Source organism: Melitaea cinxia, chromosome Z, assembly GCF_905220565.1.
Source record: "Melitaea cinxia chromosome Z, ilMelCinx1.1, whole genome shotgun sequence".
In the NCBI taxonomy this organism is placed as follows: domain Eukaryota; kingdom Metazoa; phylum Arthropoda; class Insecta; order Lepidoptera; family Nymphalidae; genus Melitaea; species Melitaea cinxia.
The window spans coordinates 21,800,247-21,826,084 of NC_059424.1; the positions used below are offsets into that span (position 1 = coordinate 21,800,247).

At 35.1% G+C, this 25,838-nt stretch overlaps 2 protein-coding genes across 2 annotated transcripts; both read left to right on the forward strand.

Moving 5' to 3' along the window:
• Nucleotides 1–2,091: 2,091 nt before the first annotated feature.
• Nucleotides 2,092–17,590, forward strand: LOC123668701 (syntaxin-7). Its single transcript, XM_045602404.1, has 8 exons — nt 2,092–2,337; nt 2,459–2,568; nt 2,857–2,926; nt 3,388–3,538; nt 5,492–5,585; nt 16,221–16,339; nt 16,763–16,918; nt 17,273–17,590. Exons 2-8 carry the CDS (start codon nt 2,466–2,468, stop codon nt 17,357–17,359), a joined length of 780 nt encoding a protein of 259 aa, XP_045458360.1. The 5' UTR covers nt 2,092–2,337; nt 2,459–2,465; the 3' UTR covers nt 17,360–17,590.
• LOC123668700 lies at nt 12,680–13,516 on the forward strand. The gene has a single exon (XM_045602403.1). It carries the CDS (start codon nt 12,899–12,901, stop codon nt 13,436–13,438), a length of 540 nt encoding a protein of 179 aa, XP_045458359.1. The 5' UTR covers nt 12,680–12,898; the 3' UTR covers nt 13,439–13,516.
• Nucleotides 17,591–25,838: the final 8,248 nt, after the last annotated feature.

Below are 25,838 nucleotides of genomic sequence, written 5' to 3' on the forward strand. Positions count from 1 at the left end.
CGAATAGCACACATGATTTCGCCAATGTCACGTAAGATGGAGAAGACACGACGGAGATTGGTCGGTGAATTAGAGGTAAAAACCTCAGTAGAATTTTGAAGACTGCCAAAATAGTATGTAGTATATATCAAACTGGGCTGTGTGGCTATGGCACCAAAGAATATAGCCACCCCCCTCTTTTCCCGTGGGTGTCGTAAGAGGCGACTAAGGGATAAAAAGGTTCCACTACCACCTTGGAACTTAAGAAGCCGACCGATGGCGGGATAACCATCTAACCGCTGGCTTTGAAACACGCAGGCCGAAGACGGGCAGCAGCGTCTTAGGTGCAACAAAGCCAGCCCTGCGGTTACCAAACCGCCTGCCCAACGTGGTGACTATGGGCAACACACATGAGTTCACGCATTTTGGGCACGAACTTGTGGAGGCCTATGTCCAGCAGTGGACTGCAATAGGCTGGAATGATATATCAAACTATGAACCTAAAACAACACAAGCATTAAATATACTATATACATAAACAAGAATATTGTTAATAAAGTAAAAATGTTTGTCCAATTGGCGAAATGATGTGTGTCAAACTGACACGACTAAAAGGCATTAAGCAAAGAACTAACCAAATTTGTCCACGCAATTTTTGTTTGTTACTTTGTTTTTTTTTTTTTTTTTTTTGTTTTTGTATTAAAACCTTCCCTGGGCCTTAAGGAACATACAAAAAATAAATTAGCCAAATTGGTCGAGCCATTCTCGAGTTATGTGCTTAGCAACATTCATTTTTATTTATAAGATAGACAGATTTTGTATACACCTCTAAAAGCGATGTGTCATCCGTAATTTTATATTTACTCTTCTAAAAAATGCATATCTACTGATTTTGTCGATATTTTATCTTTTTATAAATAAATAAATTGTTTTAATGTTCACAAAAAGAATGAATGAATCACCAAGTACCACAATGGGTGCGTTCCACTAAGCGACCGCAACGACCGCAATATACATTTTATCCAGTGGTCATCACGAGCGATCGCTCGACGTCATAGATGACGTCACTGTTCGCAACCACATTGCGCACACTTTGCCTATAAAAAAGTCAGAGTCAGAGTTAGCTTTCATCAACAAGTGGCGGGAATTTCAAAAAACAACTGTCAATGTCAACTTGTGAATGTGATGTTATCTCTTATTTGATTTGGCAAAAATGCAACGACAAATTTCCTGGAAATCCATGTTAAATTAAGTTTTACTCAATCCATGCGAAATATTTACCCAAAACCCCAAAAGCTGCATGTTTTCTATATACCGCAATATTGCGGGAACACAGTTGATATCTGACAGCGCTCAAATATACGTTCCCCTTATAAAATTCACCTACAAGGCCCGCGGCATTTTTTACGTTATAGGAACGGCAATTTTAGCGGTCTTGGTCACTGGCCTCAAGTGGAACGTGCCCAACGTGAACGTGTGGTACTAGTGATGTACGAATATTTGCACATTCGAATTCGCGAATATTCATGATTATTCAATATTATAATTTGCAAACGCATCCGAGTGAAAGTATGAGTGATGCCTTTTTAATGCCTCGGATGCCTTTATAATTTGCAAACGCATCCGTGTGAAAGTATGAGTAATGCCTTTTACAATGAGCGATTAATATGCCTCAGGTGATAGTAGAGGACAGATTACAATTTATATTTGAAATCGAGACCTTTTTGGAGCAGGCCTCCGAATGAACCACACGTAATTCCGTCCAATTTCATCATCATACAAAACGTCGTAGACACCATTTCTGCGTTTATCCTTAACGAGGCCTTTTGTATTGTAGCGCCGAATTTTAAGAATGTTTTATTGAACATTAATAAAAGTATTGGGATCCTTATGGTAGATAATGAATGAAGTACAATTCTGTAATCACTTCAAACTTGATCTATTCAAAATTTTATACTTTTTAAGCAGACTTTATTTGAAAAGTCAACATTCAAATTATCATTCGCGTATGTTGTGGACAATTATTCGCATTGTGATAAATCTAACATTCGTTACATCACTAGTAGGTACCTATATTAACGTTGAGTTTTACTTCTGTAGTTCTGTGATTCTGTCAGTAGCAGTTGTCAATGTCACACGTATCGCATATTGTTTGTTGGAAATTTAGAAATCACTGCCTCCCGTTACGTGTTATATATTTAAATTTTATTTTTTTGACAAAACCATTGACTCTGTGATTAAAGTATTATAAAAGTGTTTATCTGCTTATATTAAATGTCACTGTGATAAGCCAGCTTTTGTCACGGTAAACAGCGAACGTCAGAAAGTGATCATATCGAGTCATTAATTAGATTAAAGGTATGTAGCGAATCTGTAGCGTAGAAAAAACTATTTAGGGACATGGAATAACACTCATTGTTTCATACTATATGTATGTATTAAACATAAGTTTCTTATTTCGTGTTTAATATTTTGCTAGAATCAAAATGGAAACTTCGTACCAGGGAAGTGTATCGCTTGAAGATAATGATAATTTTCAGCGGCTTTCTCAAACAATAGCGAACAACATAAAGAAAATATCGCAAAATGGTGAGTATTTTATTTATTTAATTTAGTAAATAAAATTTTATACCTATTTCAATGAACACTAAATGTAACATGATTAATTAGTAATGATGAAATTATGGTGCTATTAGATAATTATTAAACACAGTAAAGTTTCCTTCTTAATGTCATTGTAAGCTTACAATAATGTTGTCTCGTCTTGAAAATAATAATGTTTGTAACTAAAATGTTTATCACCATTTACTTTGAGCTTATTATGTGTCTCTTGATTAGAAAAGACTTATTTAAAATACCAATATTGCTTTTGTACAGTCTCGTCAATGTCCAAGATGGTCAACCAATTGCACACTCCTCAAGACTCGCAGGAGCTCAGGAATCAGTTGTAAGTAATAAAATTGCTTGCTTTTAAATAATTCGCATTAGTATTAAACTATTGTATAAAATTTTATTGATTATATTTACAATAGCATATGCAACACATGAAATTATTCCTTCAATAATATTTTTGCAAAAGTATTGTTGTACAAGTATTAATTTTTATTTAAATACAATGATAGGCTTGGGTTTGACTACTATTTTACCTAATGATGTGAAAATGCGGTCAAAGATGGCACGCTTACCTAGAAGTAATGTGTTCACTTGGACTTAAAGATCCCCAGGTTATAGTTTTCCGGAAACACATTAACAAATATGTTAAAAAGATACAATAATTTAATATTATTCTTATTATTCTAAATGCATAAATAAGCAATGAAAGTCATAGTAACCTACAAATATTTACTCAGAGCACATAATATTCAAAAGTAATTAACAATATAAATAATGAATAATGTTTCTCTTCAGGAAACAAATACAGAACTACACTCAGAAGCTTGCCAAGGACACCTCCTCGATGATCATGGAGCTTATGAAGCAGAAGACTGACATACCAGCCCATGCTCTCACTCGGGACCGACTCAGCGATGAGTACATGGCTACTCTGAACGCGTTCCAGGTAATTAATTGATTTAGCTTGTAACATCCCGCGGCTGGGTAAATGCCTTTTTCTCCGTATAAGAAAAGGATGGAGATCAATCCACAATGCTTCATACACATGGATTAGTGAATAATTTTCCTACCACTAGTTCCAATTGCTGTAAGGTGTCAGGGCATGTCTATGATAACAACCGGGATCACAGTAGGGAGTACACGCTATATAATATAAATTATTCTACACCAGAATATAATATAATCCAGTTTTGTACAATTGTAATACAAATGAATAGTTATTATTTAAACACAACTTATATTGCATAAATTTTAGACATTTTTATCTACAATTCAGTGATTTAATATTATTACATATTAATAATTAAATTTTTTTTTTTTTAAATAATACACGAGCATCTAATCATTAAAATGTATATTTTAATATCGTTATCAAATGTATATTTTGTACATGCAATGATTTTCCTTTTCACATTAGCGTGGAAACTGATTATATCAAAACTGTTAATCGATCATAACTAATTATATTTAATCAGTTAACACTATTATTTAAAATTCAATATTTGTAAATATATACATAACTCTTTATATACAACCTTAAATTAAATTATTACTAATATATACATATTATTTATTCTACAATACTTATTATTTAATATTTGCTTGTAGCTTGATGCAAAGCAATCTGACAATTTCAATATGTATAATTATATATATACCCCAAGCCGCGTCTGAGCAGTGTGGTATATTAAGCTCCAATCCAAATAAAGAGGCCTATGCCCAGCAGTGGGAAGTTACATTCTGATAGTACATAAATGACAAATACTTTCTTAATATAAAAATCTATGTAAATTATCAATTAAGTTTAGCATAATTTTGGTCGGTGGACTCACGTCTGCATTAGGGATACTAAGATAGAATAATTAGTTCTCTTAATGTAAGCGGCAGTAGTGTACCAAGTAAACGATCACTAACGAAACTAAAAATCGGAATAACAAAAGCACCGGCACTATAAGCCTGTGGACATAACTTTATATAAAAAAATATATATATATATATATAAATCTGCCTTATTGATAAATATTTTGTGTAAAATAAACAATATATGTATGTTATATCTCTTGTTACATTTCACATTACATACACAATGTCTGATAAGAAGAAAACACATCAGATGTCTGTCTACATATAAAATGTTTATATTAAATAATGCAAATTATCGTAAGAGTCAGTTTTTATTATTAAAAAGCTATTTACTTATTAGATTTATGTGATAAATGTTATGTTTATTTGCTACAGTTTGGATTCAAGATTAGAAAAATTGAGTATTTAATAATTATTTATCAATAACGAAAAATGAGTTTAATATTTGCCATAAACTACTGTTAAGGACTAGCGGGTTTGTAAATTGTATATCCAAGGCGATTATCACAATGTGTCTGTATTATTGACCAGCGTAACGTTGTTAACAACTCGAATAATAATGCATGCTTAAAATGATTATCTACCCTTTTTATACTATATGACCGATGTGTCATATCAGAGTTTATAATATTAAAGAAATGTAATTATAAATAAGAATATTAAATATTGATTTAAGAAATTATTAAATGTATGTAAGCTATATCATAACAATTAATATGAACTACGTCAAAACCGTTGGGAGACTATTGAATACTTTGAGAACGTGACTTACAGAATACTGTCACAGAACATATAAAACAGACGGTAAAAATTAATTAATGATAACTATATAATTAAAAATGAATGTTGCTAAGCGCATAACTCGAGTATGGCTCGACCAATTCGTGTGATTTGTATGTTCCTTAAATCCCGTGGAAGGTTTTAACTCAAAAAAAAAAAAAATATTAAAAAGTTATTTGAAATGAATAGTTTTTCACAGAACGAAGCTTGTCCGGGCATGTATCAAACAGTAAATATGTTACAATTAATATTTCAGACCACTCAACGTGCCGCCGCTCGGAAGACGAAAGAAGATGTACGGAAAGTCAAGGCCCAGAACATCAACATCGGCGACCCCTTCGCCCTTGGCGGTCAGTAGTCACTACCATCAACTCAATACCATATTGTCATTGTCATTGTCTCATTATCATTCCTTCTGTTTAGGCTTTCATTCATGAGAAGATTTATTATTACATATATTTTAAGTTAAAGTTTTATTGTATAAAGTTGCAACACAGTAAATTAGTTTTTTACAACTGGTATCACCGTTCCTGCCCAGGCGTCACTTTACTTGCAAGAGAGAATCGAAGCCATCAAAATGGAGTCGAATAATCTAGCATTCATTTAACAAATTATTCATATTCATTATTCATGTAAGCGCAAACAAATTTTTGGCGACCGTGTTGATTACGAATCTGCAAGATGAACGATTAGAAAATTAAAATCAACAAAAATCACCTATGAAATTTTACATCGCAATAATCATAATCAAGATTCAAAATTCAAGATATACTTTAACTACTAATTAGAACCAAAGGCCTGATCCTGAGACAGCAGTCAATTCATTCATTGGTCATTCGTTAGTTAAGTGGGCTCCGATTTATGGGGTGAAATGGGGGTGGGGGGGTAAAGGGAGGTGGGGAGGGTGGGTTTTTTAGCCCCCCGTAGTGTGCATTTCACGTAAACCCCGTGGTTTCGAAGATTTCGTGTTTGAAGTTTTGGGGTTAACTTTACGTGATTCAGAGATATTACAATACCTTAGAGCTCCGTGTCTGACTCCACCTTAACTCCGGTGCAGCGGGAAGTGCACTCATATGCTCCATTCACCAACTTTCACACTTTATTTTCGAACAAATTTACGTAAAAACGATCTCGATTGCAAGATCAACAAACGATACGAACTGACGCTTAACGACTGACAAATCGACACTTTTAAACAAAATAACGCGTCAGACATAATATTCTAATAAAATTAGTAACATTGCGTGCTAGAATATAGGTTTAGAAATTCGAAAAATACCCAAAACCGAATCGGAGCACCCCACTGTCCACGTGGTCTTGGTCTGTCCTACCCCTAGAGTGTTTTTTTTGTGCCGCGGAGGCGCGGAGGGAGGGCAGCCCTCGCCCGCCGTGCGAAAGCGCGCGAACGAATGCGTAGAGGAGCGGCTGAGGCTGGTCGCCGAAGGCGACCAGCCTCCGCTGCGGAACGGAGCATGAGTGAGCGTGCTTTCGCACGCAAGGGCGGAAGGGCTGCACTTCCCGCAGCGCCGGAGCCAAGCGTTCCTCTAACTTTCGAAATTCTTCTTCTAACCTCAAAACTTTAACCATGGATATCTCCATAACCATGGGGTTCTGAGGTGTGACAGTGGTACCAAGGGTAGCGCCCCCCCCCCTTCCCTTCACGGTCCCGAAATTCGGTTTTTCCTAATCTAAAGCTTTGTGTTTTAAAGGAAATGCTAAGTGACGCCTTATTTTGGTCAACGGTGTCTATTTGTTAGTCGTTAAACGTCAGTTCGTATCGTTTGTTGATCTTGCAATCGAGATCGTTTTTACGTAAATTTGTTCGAAAATAAAGTGTGAAAGTTGGTGAACAGAGCATATGAGTGCACTTCCCGCAGCACCGGAGTTAAGGTGGAGTCAGACGCGGAGCTCTAAGGTATTGTAATATCTCTGAATCACGTAAAGTTAACCTCAAAACTTCAAACACGATATCTTCGAAACCACGGGGTTTACGCGAAAAGCACACTACGAGGGGGGTAAAAAACCCACCCTCCCCCCTCCCTTCACCCCCTCTTCCCCCAGGACCCCATAAATTGGAGCCCACTTAACTAAAGATTTACCCATTCATTTAATTAGAAGAGCAATCATACTTGAAAATATGATCGGAAGGGGCGGCTACGGCGTGAGCTTAGCTTGGTGCGCAGAACCCATCGTGGACCACGCAGCTTACTAAGATAAGTGCCCTAAATCCCTAAAATCCTTTTTTCTATCCATTACATCATCCTATAACCAATTCCAGCTTCACTTGTGCAAATTAAATACAAAAATTGCAAGTATTAACATGTACGAAACACGTGTTTTATCTACCTACATCCATTTTGTTAAAAGTTATATTGCGTACTAATTTCATTAAACAGTTATGAATCAACATTTTTAGACGTAAAATATTTAATTATTTAATAAAGCCATAGTAAAACTAACAAAGAATTATTCAATAAAGTAAATTTAATCTTTAAGTTGCAGTAAAAAGTTACTTATTATAACAATAGATGAACAGTATTGTATTTTTGTTATTTTTATATACGAGTTATACGAATTAATGTAAAATTATAATACGAATTAACGTAATAGTGTTGACGGGAAATCATATTAATTTAATCGCCGAATACTTCAGGATTTTCGAATGCTGCGCGTACGCTTGACGCTGGCCGATCGGTGCAGCTAGTGGATCAGCTGAGCGGTAACCAGTGCTTGCTGCGAACATTTTTTTTTTGTTTACGAGCGGAGTCCTGAGCATCGTCGAATTGAGGAGCGTGAGACATTATTATTATTTTTTAACTACCTACTTAATTTACTTTCGATTTGCCTATTCACTTCTTTGCATTTAGATATATTCTTTTTTTTTATAATCACTTTACTTTATTTGAATTAAGTATTTGTATTAATTTTGTAATAGTCACAAGTTTAAATAACCACAATGACCGAAGCTAGTAGTGTCTCAACGGTTAATGCAAAGGAGTTGAAGGATCTATGCGTAAGACGTAGTTCTGTAAAAGGCCGTATTACTAAATTTAAAACTTATTTGAATTCTATTTCCTCGATTAGTTTGACGTCGCTTCAGATAGGCGAATTACAATTAAAGGTAGATAAAATTAAAAAACTGTCAGATGATTTTGATATGCTACAATCACGAATAGAAGTACTTAATTTTGAAAATATGACCAGTGAGCTTATCGAGCGTGATAATATTGAACAGGATTTTTGTATTACTATTGCAACGGGGTTACAAATAATTCAGAATAATCAGAAAGACACAAGTAACACTAGCTCGCCGCGCGAAGATCAAACTATTCTTGAACATTCTTGTTGTAATCATGATCGTCGCGAGGTCAACTTTACGCTTCCACAAATTCAGATTTCCAAATTTGATGGGTCTTATTTCAGATGGTTAGATTTTCGGGATTCATTTTTATCACTAGTACATAACAATAATCGACTTCAGGCAATTCATAAATTTCATTATTTGGTATCATATTTGGAGGGGGATGCTGCACGTATAGTTTCTAATATTGAAATATCCGAGGCAAATTATAACGATGCTTGGCTTTTGCTTTGTGAACGTTATGATAACAAAAAACAACTTATAACTCATCACCTCAGTGCTCTTTTTAACATAAATACAGTGGCTCGTGAATCAGAAAGATCACTTAGATTTTTGGTAGATCATGTAACAAAAAACCTTCGTGCTTTAGCTACTTTAGGCGAACCTACTGACAAGTGGGACACACTCATTATTCATATGGTATCATCAAAATTAGACAATGTTACTATGGTTAAGTGGCAGGAATATCGTAATACATTGGATGATGTACCCACACTTAAACAATTTCATAAATTCTTATCCGATCGTTCAGATGTTCTCGAAAGTTTAAATCGAAATAAACCAGATAAAATATTGTCTCAGTCACGACCTGCAATTCCATTGATTCGTAAAAATAATTTTGGTGAACGACAATTGAAATCTTTTGCAGCCACAAGTCAAATAAATTATCGCTGTGTTCTATGCAAAGGAGATCACCGAATATATAATTGTCCTATATTTTTAAGCAAAAATGTTGAAGAACGCAAAATTGAAGTTTCTAAGTTAAACTTGTGTCCTAATTGCTTAAGATTTGGGCATTCAATTCGTGAATGCCACTTAGGACCTTGCCGTGAGTGTAATAAGAGACACAATACTCTTTTGCACATCACCAAAAACAAAACTAGTTCTAAAATTCCTACAGTAGAAAACGATACTAATCTCAGTAATAATCATTCATTAGCAAATTTTTCTAAACAAAACTTTAATCAAATCATATTGTCTACAGCATTAATCAATGTAACAAATCCTAATACAAATCAAAGCAAAACAGTCCGCGCACTGCTGGACTGCGGCAGCCAATCTTCATTTATTACTCAATCTCTTAAACAATCATTGTCGCTAAATTCAAATCCAATCCATACAATCAACGTTATAGGCATAGGAAACAATTCTTGTGATAAAGTCACAGAGTCATGCAATTTGAAATTCAATTCATTAGTTAACAAAGATTTTAGTATTTCACTTTCATGTTTAGTACTAAAGAATCTTTCAGGAGAAATCCCTATTCAATCCATCAATATTCAGCAATTCAAATTACCAAAAAACATTCAGTTAGCAGACCCGACCTTTGATCAACCCGCACCAGTAGAAATCATTATTGGTGCCGATGTATTTTGGGACATCTTAGGCTCTGAGCAGAGATCTCTGGGCCCTAATAATCCTAAACTAAGAAGTTCCAAGCTAGGGTGGCTGATCGGAGGCCCTATCTCTACCTCTACTAATAATATTCATAAAAGCAATTATAATCAGTGTCTGTCTAACCTATCTTACTTCAACAAAATTGATTCACAATTATCTAAATTTTGGGAATTAGAATCAGTTCCCCAAGATCCAATATTATCTGATGCAGATAAAGAATGCGAAAACCATTTTATTCGTCATACATACCGTCTCCCCACGGGTAGATTCTGTGTTAGGCTCCCATTAGCTAATACACCCGATGTGTTGGGCGATTCTTATACACTAGCGAAAAGGCGCTTCCTTAATTTAGAAAAGCGATTAAATAAGAAACCAGAAATGAAATCACAATATAGCAATTTTATTAATGAATATGCACAGTTAGGCCATCTGGAAAAAATATCAACTTCAAATCTAGGTACATCATATTTTTTATGCCATCATGCTGTATTTAAAGCTAACAGTGAATCAACAAAATTACGAGTAGTTTTTGATGGGTCGGCACGCACTTCCTCAGGTCTATCTGTAAATGACATACAGTTAAAGGGCCCAAATATTCAAGACTCTCTTTTTTCCATTTTGATAAGAGCCCGACAGTATAAATATCTCTTGACAGGGGACATAGAAAAAATGTACCGCCAGATTCTCCTTCATGAAGAGGATCGTAATCTGCAGCTCATACTGTGGAGAGAAGATGAGTCAAAACCTTTAGAAACGTATCGATTAAATACTGTCACTTACGGGTTTAAAAGTGCCAGCTATTTGAGTACTCGGTGCCTTTGGCAACTAGGGGAGGAATGCGATGACGATCTCATAAAAACAATTATTCAACACGACTTTTACGTTGATGACCTAATAACTGGTGCAGATGAAGAAGACACACTTCTCTATATACAGAAGTTCGTAGTTGAAGCACTTAGGAGGGGATGTTTTAATTTAAGAAAATATAGATCAAATTCAAAGGCAATTTATCAGTCTGATGTAGTCGATTCAAAGGATAATTTAAGCATTAGTAATTCATTAAATACGTTAGGGTTAGGTTGGAATTCCAACACAGATAATTTGCATGTTTCTATACAGATACCTTCAAGTAATGTGTTAACCAAAAGATTCATATTATCTTCATCATTTAAAATTTTTGATCCTCTTGGGTTATTGAGTCCATGCATAATCAAACCTAAATTATTATTACAACTTTTATGGACTGAAAAACTAACTTGGGATGAACCAGTCTCTGATCATATTAATTTCGAATGGAAAAAATTTGCTGATAATTTGCATTGCTTAAAATCATTAGACATACCTAGACGCACACTTTGTGATTCACCATCATCCATTGAACTGCATTCTTTCAGCGATGCATCTCAGTCTGCATATGGGGCGTGCCTATATATGCGATCCCTTGACTCTCTAGGTAATGTTACCGTTTCTTTGTTATGTGGAAAGTCCAAAGTGGCGCCAATAAAACCAATGACCATACCACGGCTTGAGTTGTGCGCCGCTTTATTGTCTGCAAGACTGGTAAAAACAACTATTGATTCTTTAAGATGCCAAAATGTACGTCTTATTCATTGGTGTGACTCTAGTGTTGTCCTTGGGTGGCTCCGAGCCAACTTCAGTAATTTAAAAACTTTCGTAGCCAACCGAATTGTTGAAATTTGCGAGTTAACAGATGCTGATTCTTGGCGTTATGTGCCATCCTCTGAGAACCCTGCTGATCTTATATCAAGAGGAGTACAACCCAACGAAATTGTTAATATGTCATTGTGGTGGTCAGGGCCTTCATTTCTTTTAAAACCAGAGTGTGAATGGCCACAATTAATTAAAAATTCAGATTCTACTTTACCGGAAATAAAATCACATACAGCTACAATAAATTCAATGAATTCTGTCATAAATATAGAAAATTACTCTAAGCTTAATAAATTAAAACGCATAGTTGCATATGTAAAGCGATTTCTTTATAACATAAAAAATCCTAAAAATAAAATAGTCAGTAAACTTACAATTGAAGAATTGAATGATTCATTTTATTATTTATGTATAACAGCTCAAAAACAGTTATTTCCACAAGAATATGATTCGTTAACTAAAAACAAATTTATAAATTCTAAGTCAACCATTTTATCTTTGTCTCCATTTATTGATGCAAACGGTTTAATTAGAGTCGGTGGTCGTATAGATGCTTCTAATTTAAGCTATGATAGAAAGCACCCAATACTTTTACATGCCTCTCATCATCTTACCAAGCTCATTTTTGAAGATTGTCATTTACGAAATTTACACGCAGGCCCACAATTACTGCTCGCTTCTGTACGGGATCAGATATGGCCTATCAATGGTCGACGCTTAGCTAGAAGCACAGTTCAAAAGTGCATCACATGCAGACGGCTGCGAGGTAAAACTCTAAGTCCATTCATGGGAACTTTGCCATCACAACGTGTTACAGTCGATTTTCCGTTTCGTACTGTAGGCATCGACTTCGCGGGTCCATTCATGATACTAAATAGACGGGGTCGCGGAGCTCGGCTTGTAAAATGTTATTTGTGTCTATTCATTTGCCTTCGCTACAAATGCATACATTTGGAAGCCGTCAGCGATTTAACCAAAGACGCATTCATAATGACTTTACGCCGTTTTATTGCTAGGCGTGGTAAGCCGCTGGAAATATTTTGTGACAATGGTCGCAATTTTGTAGGAGCAGCTAAAGAAATTGCTATTTTTTTAAAATCCTATTCTGATTCAGTGTTAGATTTTGCGATTGGAGAGGAAATAAAATTCAAATTCTCACCATCTTATGCTCCTCATTTCGGCGGTGTCTGGGAGGCCGGCGTAAAATCGGCTAAATACCATGTTAAACGTGTTATGGGTAACACCCACTTAACTTTCGAAGAGATAAGCACACTATTTGCACAAGTGGAAGGTATCCTTAACAGTCGCCCGTTGTGTCCTTTATCCTCTAGTCCTAACGATTTTCTTCCCCTCTCTCCAGGGCACTTTCTTATTGGACGACCAATCACTGCATTACCTGCACCTGAGCTAGTGGAACAGAAGACGACCGCACTCCAACGATATGCTCGTCTTGAACAAATAAGGCAACATTTCTGGCAGCGCTGGCACAAAGAATACATCTCGGAACTGCAACAACGTTCCAAGTGGCGAACAAAGTATGGACCAGTTTTGAAGATTGGAGATTTGGTCCTACTTCAAGAGGAAAACTTGCCTCCCTTATGCTGGCGTCTTGGACGAGTTGCTCGTCTCTACCATGGACCTGATGGTGTGGCACGAGTGGCTGATGTTAACACAACCAGGGGCTGCCTTAGAAGACCCCTCACCCGCATCTGCCCACTTTTGGACGACGAATCTGTTGAAAGGAAATCTTTCAACGCGGGGGAGGATGTTTAGGCTTTCATTCATGAGAAGATTTATTATTACATATATTTTAAGTTAAAGTTTTATTGTATAAAGTTGCAACACAGTAAATTAGTTTTTTACAACTGGTATCACCGTTCCTGCCCAGGCGTCACTTTACTTGCAAGAGAGAATCGAAGCCATCAAAATGGAGTCGAATAATCTAGCATTCATTTAACAAATTATTCATATTCATTATTCATGTAAGCGCAAACACCTTCACTACCCCATCATTACATGAGTACAAACAAATAATCATCGAATCATTTCCTTAGAATTTTATCTCTCGTTTGAATTTGATTTTGTGTATAAAAAACAAGTAAATCTATAATATACGCCAATAGTCATCTATTCCTAAGGAAAGCAACTTAATGCTTGTGTTACACAACGAACAGAATGATTGCCAGATCTTGCTTATCATGTATTCATAAGAACAGTTACAACATCTTATAGGCATCTTCTAAAACGAAAAGAAAAAAAAATATTAATACGATTACAAATCGAAGCCGCGACCATCGTTCGTAATGGAACTTAGTTACCTGTACACCAGGGCACTCAATAATAGTCATTCACTCAATAATAGCCATTCACCCAATAATAGTCATTCACTCAATAATAGTCATTTTCTCATTATTGTCCTTTATTCGTAGCCAATAACTTGTCAAGGATCATTGGTCTTTGTATCATAGTGGTGATTTCTCTCAAATGAAAAAACCGACTTCAATTACATCGACAAGTACAACAACGTAGGTAGTATTAGGATAAATCAAAATTTTTGTCGGATCTCAATCAAATTTAAACCACCCAATTCCACCATTGACGAGCATTAGCTTTCAGCATTTTTTGAATAATCTTCGATAACGCGTATTTACTTGATTTTTTTTTTTTCGTGTACGTACGTTGTACTGCTTATCGAAAAAAGTCGGTTTTATTTTCGTTTGCGAACAAACAATTGATCGAAATCGATTCAAAATAGGTAATTCGCTATTATAGCAATGTACTAGAATCTACTTTTATGTCTTAAAACTAAAACGATCGTGCCTAAAATATTTGGCAATAAGATTTTATAAGTTATTAAACTATGCACAATATCTCGTAAATTGAGTTCGTCGGTGGGTTTTCAGTGAACGCTTATCGATCGGTAAAACAACGCGAGCCTTATCGACTTTGAAGATAATGTACGATATTTTCATGTATTTTCATTTATTTAAAAATACAAATTTGATCAGCCTTACATATGGAGTTATAATAGCTGGTCAGAGCAATCGAGGTGCTCCAGATTTTGAGCTGGATATTTCCAGCTGTGCGCTATGAATAAACATCTTGATTTGTAGATCACATAACGTAAAAAAAAATTGTACAAAAAATTCTAATTATTGTTTTTTACGCCTTTAAATATTTGAAACTATAATAATTACAGTATGCTACAGCCTGTAATACCCCACTACTGGGCATAGGCCTCTTTCTCCATGTACGAGTAGGATCAGAGCTTAATCCACCACGCTGCTCTAATGCGGATTGGTGGATATATTCCCTACTATGAGTAACGATCGCTATCAGGTGTACATGATAACAACCGGGACCGACGGCTTAACGTGCTCTCCGAGGCACGGTGGGGAGCCCCACAAGGACTGCACAAACACCCAGACCACGGCAAACACCTGTATGGCCAGTACAAATGTTTGCCATGTGCGGGGATCGAACTCGCGACCGCCAGAGCAACAGATACAATCCATGGTTGTAACAGTTGCGCCAACGCGGCGTTATTAATTTACGGAACTAAGGACTGAAGACTATCCTACATCGCGTTATCAAAGTTATCAGAGCGAACTCGACAACAACCGTCGGGGCGTTAGCCTGCCAGACACAACACCCATCTGGTCAGAGGATCTTCCCTTTTCGTTGGGTGATGAGGACCTTTACGCCGATGTCATCGCACCCTCAAATACCTTATAAATTGGTATTATAAAATCAAAATAATCATACACACAGCGTTATTTATATAACGTATAATACGATTAGCAATTAATTTTATTTTGAAATTGATTTAAAATTTAAATTGAAAACAAAATTTTCCTTATCAACATTAACAACGCACGTCTGTTAACACTTAACGTGATATCTGCACCTTACTTACTGTTCATTATTATTTAATCGATCAGAAATTTTGAGATTGTTCTCATAGATATATTTTAGTAATAAATTAATTTAATTAATTATTAAATAATAACATATTTTGTATTAAACATTATACATATTTACAATTCACTACTTAAGAACTAAATATTTACTATTTTATTATCTTTATTATTTTTAGCAATTCGTTGATAATATATATATTAACAATTATGTATAAAACCTGTTACAAAATCTATACAAATAAGAAGCAAGACACATAAAAAGCAAGATGCAGCATGTTTCGGAAAATGTTTTAGTATATGATATGTTGGTGAATAGTTATCGCGTGAAAAAATATTGACGGACAGATGTCGCTAGTGATTACATATAAGGAGATATCTATATAATTAATGTCTGCGCATAAGTTCCGAACGACTGCATCAAATTAAATAATATTTTTTTGTTCCTCCGTCCGCGTAATTTTCGTAAAAAGGGATAGAAAGTTTTTGTTTCACGTGCAGAAGATTACAGAAACTTCTATTCTATTAATACATCTAATATAAGTCTTGTGCTACTTTCATTTTGAAGAGGTCCTTGGAGACTAATTAGTACCTTGTATATTCTTGTCATCTCCTGATTGTTATATTAAATCAAATAGGTGGCAGTAGAGATAGCGTGGAGATGGAGAGCAGTCGCAAGCAAGAGCAGATGTCGGCGCAGTCGGAGAGGGAGTTACAGGAGCTGGAGGAGAGGGAGAGGGACATCCGACAGCTGGAGGTAAGGCTCACTACACTTGAAATACTTTCCAGGTCCAGCCATATGTAATTGGCAACCTAACTAACCTAACCTAACTCATGTGTATAGATTTTTAGATCTTGACATCAGATTTCATCCTACTTGGGATTGATGGTTATGTAGTAAAAATCCGGGTGAACTACTATAGTTAGTCCAACAGCAGCCTGTCTTAAAGCTTGCCAGTCGAGCCAGTAACTGAAATACGTGAATTGGTGTAATGTACAGCACGGGGTTTACCCTCGTTTGAGATGAAATAGTTACTATTTCATTTGGATGTTGTGGTTCACGATGCAATTTAAAGTCTAAGAGGAATGAGATCACTGGACAAATTCAATCTTCAACAAAAATCGACATTTTCCACGATACTAGTAACGTTTTGGTGATGTGTCGCGTCTGTTTGTGCAGAATGACATATTGGACGTGAACCAGATCTTCAAGGACTTGGGTACGATGATCCACGAGCAGGGCGCTGTGGTCGAGTCCATCGAGGCCAATGTGGAGGTCGCCGCTCATGATGTGGAGGCGGCAACGCATGAACTCTCACACGCTGCTATTTATAAGGTAGTCAGCCACTAGCTCTTAGCCTTTAGTCTCTAACCACTTTTCCCTAGCCACTAGTCTCTAGCCGTTTGTCCCTAGCCACTAGCCACTAGCTGTTGGCCACCAGCTCTTCTAATGGTGCCATCAACGTACTGTTTGAGTTGAAACAAACCTTTAGAAAACAATTATGGTTAATCATTAAGGTAATTTTTATTTATATTTTCCACTGACTCAAGGAATTTCTTAAGTTCAACACGGCCTCTTAAAAAAAAATTCAGTGTTTTTACGTCGTTTCAACATTTACGACTTTACCTTTTTTAATATAAATAAATTAATGTTTTAAAAATATTCATATATTTACTATAAATATTTCAGAACAAGCTGAGGAAGAAGAAAGTGTACCTGGCGCTGATCCTCATCGTCATCATTTGCATAATTCTTATTCTAATCTTTAATCACTGAAAGCATGTAGGCTTCGGGAGTTACTGCTCTACATAAATTATGTAAGCTGTATGACACACATGCCTCCCTTACTACTATTTAGTTTTTGCGCCTCACATGTATATATACACAATATAATTACCAAAACATTTTTTTTGTATTACTATGTTTAACCATTAAAAAAAATCACATCATTTGTTTACTTTTGATTTTGTGCATAATTACAATAGAATTAACACAACAAGTATTCTTACGTTTCATGTAACTGTAGGCATGTGTCCCCGAAGCCACCCGAGCGACAGCAATAAACGCTGAGTGTCTTACTATTGTAAATATTTTTATATATTTCATATATTATTCATATATAACTATTATATACTTTACTTGATGTATATGTACACGTCTCGCCTTCACTCTTCGGTTCGGTCTAATCGTTTGACTGACACGCTAGACAAAGTGTGTAATGCGTTAAACTATGTATTTAATGATGCACGTTAGTACTTAATACTGCTTAGAAATAAACTTGAAGTTTTTTAAATGTTTTTTTGTAAACCCATTGTTCTTATATTCTTAAATAGAAAGTCTCGTTCAACTTTTTATCTAGTTGTATCAGTCAAACAGCAGGCTTACATTTAAGGTCAGTGTTCTGAGGGTTCCCGTGGCGAGTATAATTATTTGTAACAAAAAATATAAGAACTATTTTAATTATTGTGTCATTAAATTGTATTACTTTAGAAATTGTTAAGATTGTGTCTTTTATGCGTAAATTCTATATTTCGTTTAATAAGATGTCAGAAAGAAATGCATTTGCGATTTGGCGCTGCGTTAGATGTTAACTATGCTATACACATATAAAATAAAGATAAATTAAATAATCTATTTGATAAATTGAAGTATTAAAATTAATCTAATATATAAAATTCTCGTGTCGCGGTGTTTGTAGTTAAACTCCTCTGAAACGGCTTGACCGATTCTCATGAAATTTTTTGTGCATATCGGGTAGGTCTGAGAATCGAACAACATCTATTTATCATACCCCTAAATTATAAGGGGGAGTGGGGGGATTAAGGTGCTTGGGTCAGCTAGTTAATTTATAATATTAAAATGTTTCACGGTTTTTCATATACAACGAGGGCAAACTTTCAAAACATATGTCAGTCATATATAATTCAATGAGGCCTTCGAAGAAATTATTAAGATTTTTTTTTCCGCGAAGCGAGTGTGAATTTTGTTTATATACATTTAATTAGTTTTAAGCATTGCGCATTGATAAATACTAGCGATAAGTTTGTCAAGTGGGAGCGGTGAAGCAAGCGAAGTGTCATGATTATTATTAATTTTATTTATTTATAAATTACACCTACGTGGTTCTACTCCCTTGTAACTGTAGCGGTGATATTTTAAAAGTTTTTATTTCAAAATTCAAATTGTATCGAATATTGGAATCAGTTTAACTCCATTGAAATTTATTCTATTATACTTCATTTGGACGGTTTACAGATTATAATTTCTGCATCTAGTACAGAATAGTAAAATGAAAAAAGTATAATATAATTTGATTTCCTTGAATATGATTGAAAATTAAAATGTAGGTAAACGTGAAAAATGGGATGTCCAATTTGAAAACGAACTGTTGAACTGTTGAACAGTATTCGAATAGCACTTCGTGCTGTTCGTTGCAATCGTCGGTCAATTAGCGTTATCCACAACCGCTGAAATAGGCCCTTATTATAGACACAAATGAAGCAGAGTATTATTTAAATGAAATTAGTGGTACCGACGCGACGAGCGGTCACATACAAACTTTTGAAATTAAAAATATTCCTGTTCAAAATAAATTTGTTCACGAGTTCGCGATGTCATTAGTACTGATTTTATTAAAGTTCATCTTATATTCATAATTTTAAAATGCGTCGCACAGTACTGCTATAGTTTACACAATACGATTCCTTATATAAATACAAATCGCGCCGGGTCCGTCCATCTGTCATCCGTCTGCAACTTATCTATTCGTATTTCAAAACGTAAAATATTTTTATTAATTTAAAATATTTAAACAAAATGAAATCAAATAATAAATATTTTTACCGGAACGGTTATTTTCTTAACATTTTCGATTAAAAAATTTAAACACGTTTTAAAAAATACATTCGAATTTAGAACATCCGTTTTTTAAAATCGGTTTAAATAAATTTTTATTTAAGCCGATTTGCATTCAAATTAGTTTAATACTTTTAAATCTATATACAACCTTTTTTATATGTTGAAACCGCGAAAGAAACGCTGCTTTAAAATTTAATAAAAAAAAAAATGTTCTATAAAAGAATATTTTAGATCGCGTAACAGGTATGTCGTATAAATACGAGTATTTACTGTATTTTTCATCGACTTCCAAAAAAGGAAGTCCCTTTTAAACATTATGAGATCTAACAAGTATTGAATTATCGCTAATAATACTTATTTACTTGAATATTTTTTCGACTACTTACGTTGTGTCACTTGTAGATTTTGTTAAAGTAGAAGTTACGAGTTTTGGTTATTTCTATTCATGCCACACAGCTTGCTTTCCCGCTCTTCTTCGGTCACGCAATATATTTGATATCCATATATAAAATATATTTTATACCAATGTATTGTCATAAACACGGCAGAGCAACAATTTTGTCAAATCTTTTGGTTCAACAGTGGCAAAAATATTGTAAGGGCCCGTTTTACTAGGTGTGGATAACGCTATTTGACGGATGACAGTATCCGACAGTTGAAAGTTTTCGATTCATAATTCGGTCTTACCATCGAATTCTACTTTATTTATGAGATATTTCTATTCGAATGTTTTAATGTTAAAGTTGCAGTTTATTGATTGAGAAACAGGTTCTATGTCCTCCTGTTCTACCTGCTGCTGTCAAAGTCTATTTGTCTCGTCATCTGTCAGATAGCGTTATCCACAACTGGCGACACCGGCCCTTACAATATTATTGCTATTGAAAAAACCTTAAAAAAATAACAGTGCTGCCAACAAATAATTACATGTTAAAATACCCATTTGGGTGAGTTCTTGGCAAAAAGTATCTTAAATCAAACGTAATAATTCCGGATAAGATTTAAGGTCAAATGATTTTTTTATCAAATAACATTTTTGAACGATATTTTTAAATTACAAATAAGGTAAAGTTTCTCCATTACTTCAATCTCTGGATTCTTCTTGCCGCCTTTGGCATGTCTTAAACGACTGACAGACGTGTTTATATATCTTGAAATTTTAAAACCGTTTCAAACTAGTTACTCTTCTATCTTGACGTTTTGTTAACCTCTATCTCCACGTTACAATTTTCATTAAAAAAGTGTGTGCAATTCACACATGACAGAAGACAAACTTTTGAAAAGTAGCCTACGACAGATTTTTTTTCACCGAGTTTATATAATACGGTGCAATGTATTATATCTCGTTCTCTCCTGTACATTTATGTGTTTGTTCGCTCTTCGATTCTAAGGAAGTTGCACTTCAAGAGCATGTAACATAGTCTCCTTTAATCCACTCTTATTCGCTAGACTGTTTAAACTCGCTCGGTCATTGTTTTAATTATTTTTGTTTGATCGCTTTGTTACAAGATTAGTACGCACTCGGGCGGTTCCCACAGCCTTGAATCCTATTGTCAGCCTTACAAACTAGGCATGTATGTTAGCCTTAGTTGATAAATGTCTGTTTCGTCGGTATCTGATAAAATTATTTCACACATAACAATATCTAGCAGATACAAGTTAATGATAAATACCATCAATATCTATTCGCCAATTCTGTATGAGAAGTTATAGTTTACCAGTAGAGGTCACTGTACACCCTGATAACAGTTATCAGTATCTCAAGTGCAAGATAAAATGTATCAGGAACTCATGAAGTAGATTCTACGTAGTTTAGTAGTATTGTATTTGTCACGTAGTGTAAGTTTAGGCTCTAGACCGTGATAAGTTATCTCGCGGTTAACTCGTGACGTGATTCTTGCTTGAATACTATAGAAATTGTCTATTGGCTACTATCCGGTTGAAAACTAGTGTTTGTGATTTATGTCAAGGTTCATGTTGCTTGAAATTAAAAGCTTCTTCGTAAAAATTATGTCTCACTTGTATGATATATATTTTGGACACTTTGTTTACTGTACTGCACCAATGTGCCCAATGTTGGGACTATCGAGTTAAATAGTTGGGCGTGACTGTCATCTCCTGTTAAAACTCAGTCAACAATACGTTTCCTGGTGCTAAGTTATTACGCAATAATTTCATTCAACCGTTCTTGAGATCATTTAATTTGTTCATTAGATATTTGTGCTTTGCCTTCAAACTCCTCTTTATACAGAATGTTCGACTCCTAACTGCGTTCTTTTAAATGAGGGGGGGGGGGTTGTCTGTGGATGTTATAGATCAGGTTTCGCGTAAAAAAACTTCTGTCCTTTTTAAATGTTACTCTGCCTTAATATACGCGCTAATTTCACATCGCACTTCTGCATAACCGTCCATTACTATTTTTCTTAGCTCTAAAAATGTCGATAAAGCGAAATATTAATACTAACTGCCGTTTACAACTAAAGAACTGCACGTGGAAACGAATTCATTGTCTTGTAGAATGTTTTTTATTGTTAATTGTAGCCGTGCTAAAATTTAAAAATGGACTAGGAATTTCTTTTAGGTGGTACAAAACCTATAACACCCATAGAAGCTCCTATTTGAAATAACGCAGAGGAGTCAAACAACCTGTATATTAGATATTTCCATTCTCAACGTGTAAAACAAAGATTTTTGTTTATTAGTGGCGATGAATCAAGAAGGCCCTCCTCCTAATCATATTGGCCACAGCATCTGTTGCAGATGATTGTTGCAGCGCTAGTGTGTTGGTAGGATCCCACATCGTCGTTGATGGCTATAGAGCCCTATTGCGGCCCGGCATTTGTTGCCACATCGATTGCACTCAAATCGCGAATTCGTTGGAGGAGGAGATGAGGCATAGCGCAGCTTTTTCTGCTTGATATTCTCGGGCCAGTCTTCGTCGTGCTTGCTTAGTCTACAAGTAACACGTACACGAACTTCGTCAGCGACTAGTGGACATTGATGGCCCTGGCATAAAATTAATTTCACTAAATATATATATTTTTATATTCCATGTACACGTTGTGATTGCTTGGTCTGTTACGTCAGCATAGAATTAGGAACTGTAATTTTTTTGTCGCCTGAGTAGTGTAGTGCGCCACAATTTTGTGAAACCTTTAGATCTGTAAATTTAAAACGTACTATATGTCATTTATATTCTTGTAGTCGCCTACTGTATGTGAAAATAATCATATATTAGGCTATTTTACAACGTAGTATAACCTTGACACACGATATATACGAATTATATTCAACAACTGTGTGTTAATTATAATATAATTAATGTGTTAATATTAATATAAATATTGATTCATGGTTATATTATTATAAAAATGTAAATGTTATTGATTATTGTAATTCTTATTGATTATTTAGTAAGAGCATTGTATTTGTATTGTGCATGTGTTCTGTTTGACCGCTTAACTTATTTCAAAGGTTCTATTGAATACAAGAAAACCTCTAAAACGAAAACAAATATAGTAGATCTACCTAGTTGAATAATTCATCACATCGCTTCGGAAACAAAACATTCCATTGATTGATAATTACTAAAATGAATTCAACGAGATATAATAATATGTATGTGTTATCCTGAACGTTGCGTTGGTGTCATAAAGTAAACGCCTCCTATATAAACATGAACGGAATGTACCCTGAAGTGAAATGTAACATAAAACTTCATGTAATAACATATATATTTACACATAATTATAAATTAAACCACATTTATTCCTAACACTATATTCGTGTACAGAAAAGAAAAGCCATCATATAAAATGACTAGACGTTTTCGGTAATAAAGCATCTGACACATTAGTAAAACTAACTAATATTACTATAAACTAACTGATTCTGCTCGAAATCTGGAGCAGCCCGACTGGGGAATTATCTCGACCTTACAGAAGATCACAGATAAATGATGCTGCTTTAAAATAACATTGTTTAGCTGTGATTTGAGTAAGGTGACCAGAGCTCCTGAAGGGGTTTTGGGTAGGGTTGGCAATTCGTTACCATGCTTCTGGTGTTGACGTCTATAAGCTACGGTAATCGCTTACCATAAAAAAAAAAGTAGTGTATGTAGTTTGATTTAAGGCCTCTCTCTTATATATATAATTGTATACATAAATATATTTTTATCGATATTCATTGTCTATATGTCACTGCTTCAGTCAGTGCGACGTAGTTTAAAATAAAAATCGTAGTCAATGTGATTATCGTAATATTATAGTTAGCTTAAGTGTAGTAATAATCTCACGGATGTAATCATGTATATACATGCACTTCGTTTTGATAATGTTAACGGAATTTCATTCCATATGTTTTGATAGATAGTGTCATTATTATTGGGCTCTTTGCAGACGTGGTTCCTGTGATATTTATTTAATTGTACACGAAAGCGAAAAAACTGCAATTCACACGCGGCATAAGTTAAACTTACTTTTCAAAGTAGCCTAAGAGATTTGTTTTACCGAGAATAGATAATATTGAGTAATGTATTCTATCTCATTCTCTCCTGTACATTTATGTGTTTGTGTTATCGTGACGCATTTTCGTTTCATCGACTTCAAAATCACAACGATTCTAAGATAGCATAGTAGTGTTCCATAATGTGAAAGAGGCGGCCTTAACGCCAAAAAGAAATGTCTTCCAGGCTTCCTTAGAACGTGGAAAATGGTCTAGTGTCGGTATACGTTAGACTTGGAATGTTTCTAAAACGTAAAATGTCACAAGTGCGATCAATACTAATTGTGTAGAATATTCTTGCAATAGTTTACTTATTTTGAACAACGGTTTTTACCGCAGTTAAAACGCAACGCTTGCAGACATTTGCCCTTCATAAATATTTTGTGAATCTATACTAAAATCCAAATGGATTATGAATGTAATCAGCGTTAAGGATGGTCAACTGATCCCTTCCCACAACATATAATATTACATATATTAATTAATAGAAACAGCTCGGTAAAGCGAGAGGTTTACTTAGTAATAACTATTTAGAAACAAATAAAAAGTAGATATATTTTCTCTGAGATTACTTTTATAAGGAAATGTAATATCACAGGAATCGAATCAGCAAATCCATTTGTCATATATTTAGAAATTAATGTAAATGCAATGTGCTAAGTGACTTCGTGCTATATTTAGCGAGATGAATACTGGTGTTGACTATTGTAACAAAAATCTTGGCAATGTAGTGAGAACCGATACATAGCAATAATGTACTTCAGTGAGACCTCACACGTCGACACGTACGCGCACCTTCGACGAATTGATATTATGTGTAAATGTATTTATAAAATATTTTGTATGTTAGGCTTAAATAAGATTTATAAATATATCCGTCGATCACAGCATCATATCGGTCTTTTATTTCGTTTTGTAGCGACATCTATCTCGCGACATACAAACTAAAGAAAGCTGATGTACCCTACATACTGTAATTGTTGCAGAGGATTTTGAGCGATTCCTGCTTGCTTTACAGATCTAATAACGATGAATTGTTTCCTTTCTCCGTATAGGACTCGTGGCGAGTAGTTTTCTTATGACTAGTAGCGATTGCAATCAGTTCTATGATTACAACTGGGACCAATATCTTTACGTGCTTTCTGTGGCACAGTGGAGTGTCTCACAAGGAGATACAACTAGAAAGTGTTACTAGAAACATATATTTGCACAAATTTAGATATTTACTTTTAATTCCCGATTGGAGTAGTACCTCGACCTTACAGAAGATCACAGCTAAATAATACTGTTTTCAAGCAGTGTTGTGTTCCTGTTGGCGAGTAAGGTGACCAGAACTCACAAAAATAAAGAAAATTTTCTTTCCGATTCTACTACGAGAGTATCGAGTGGTGGTTGTAAATAAAACTCCAATAATTATAAATCACATTTTATTATATTCATAGTAAAGTCACACAAAGTTAACAAAATAATAACAAAACAATATAGGAAATTTGAGATTCTAAAAATCAATTTATAAGTCAGCATTCGATTAACTGTACTTCTACGAAGCTTAAAGAGTGCCGGAAGAGTCGTCGCGGCGCGGTCGCGCGACTTTCGCCCGTCCAGCGATCAGTTGCAAGCGCGTCGCGCAAGTCTTCGGACGTTACACTACTCTGACTAGCTACGGAATAGCCGCGGGATAGCTGCGGGATAGCTACGGGATAGCTACGAGAGAAACCATCGAGACCTGCCAACTACGAGGTGCTCCCACTAACTATAGGCCGCTTCGTTGCTTCGAGTGCTCGAAGTGCGCGTTTCTTAAACGCTCAACTAAATCACACGATTGTATACCGATCGAACGAACCAATGGAATACATTACAAAAACGATCTCGTCCCGAGACACCGACGTATCCGAAA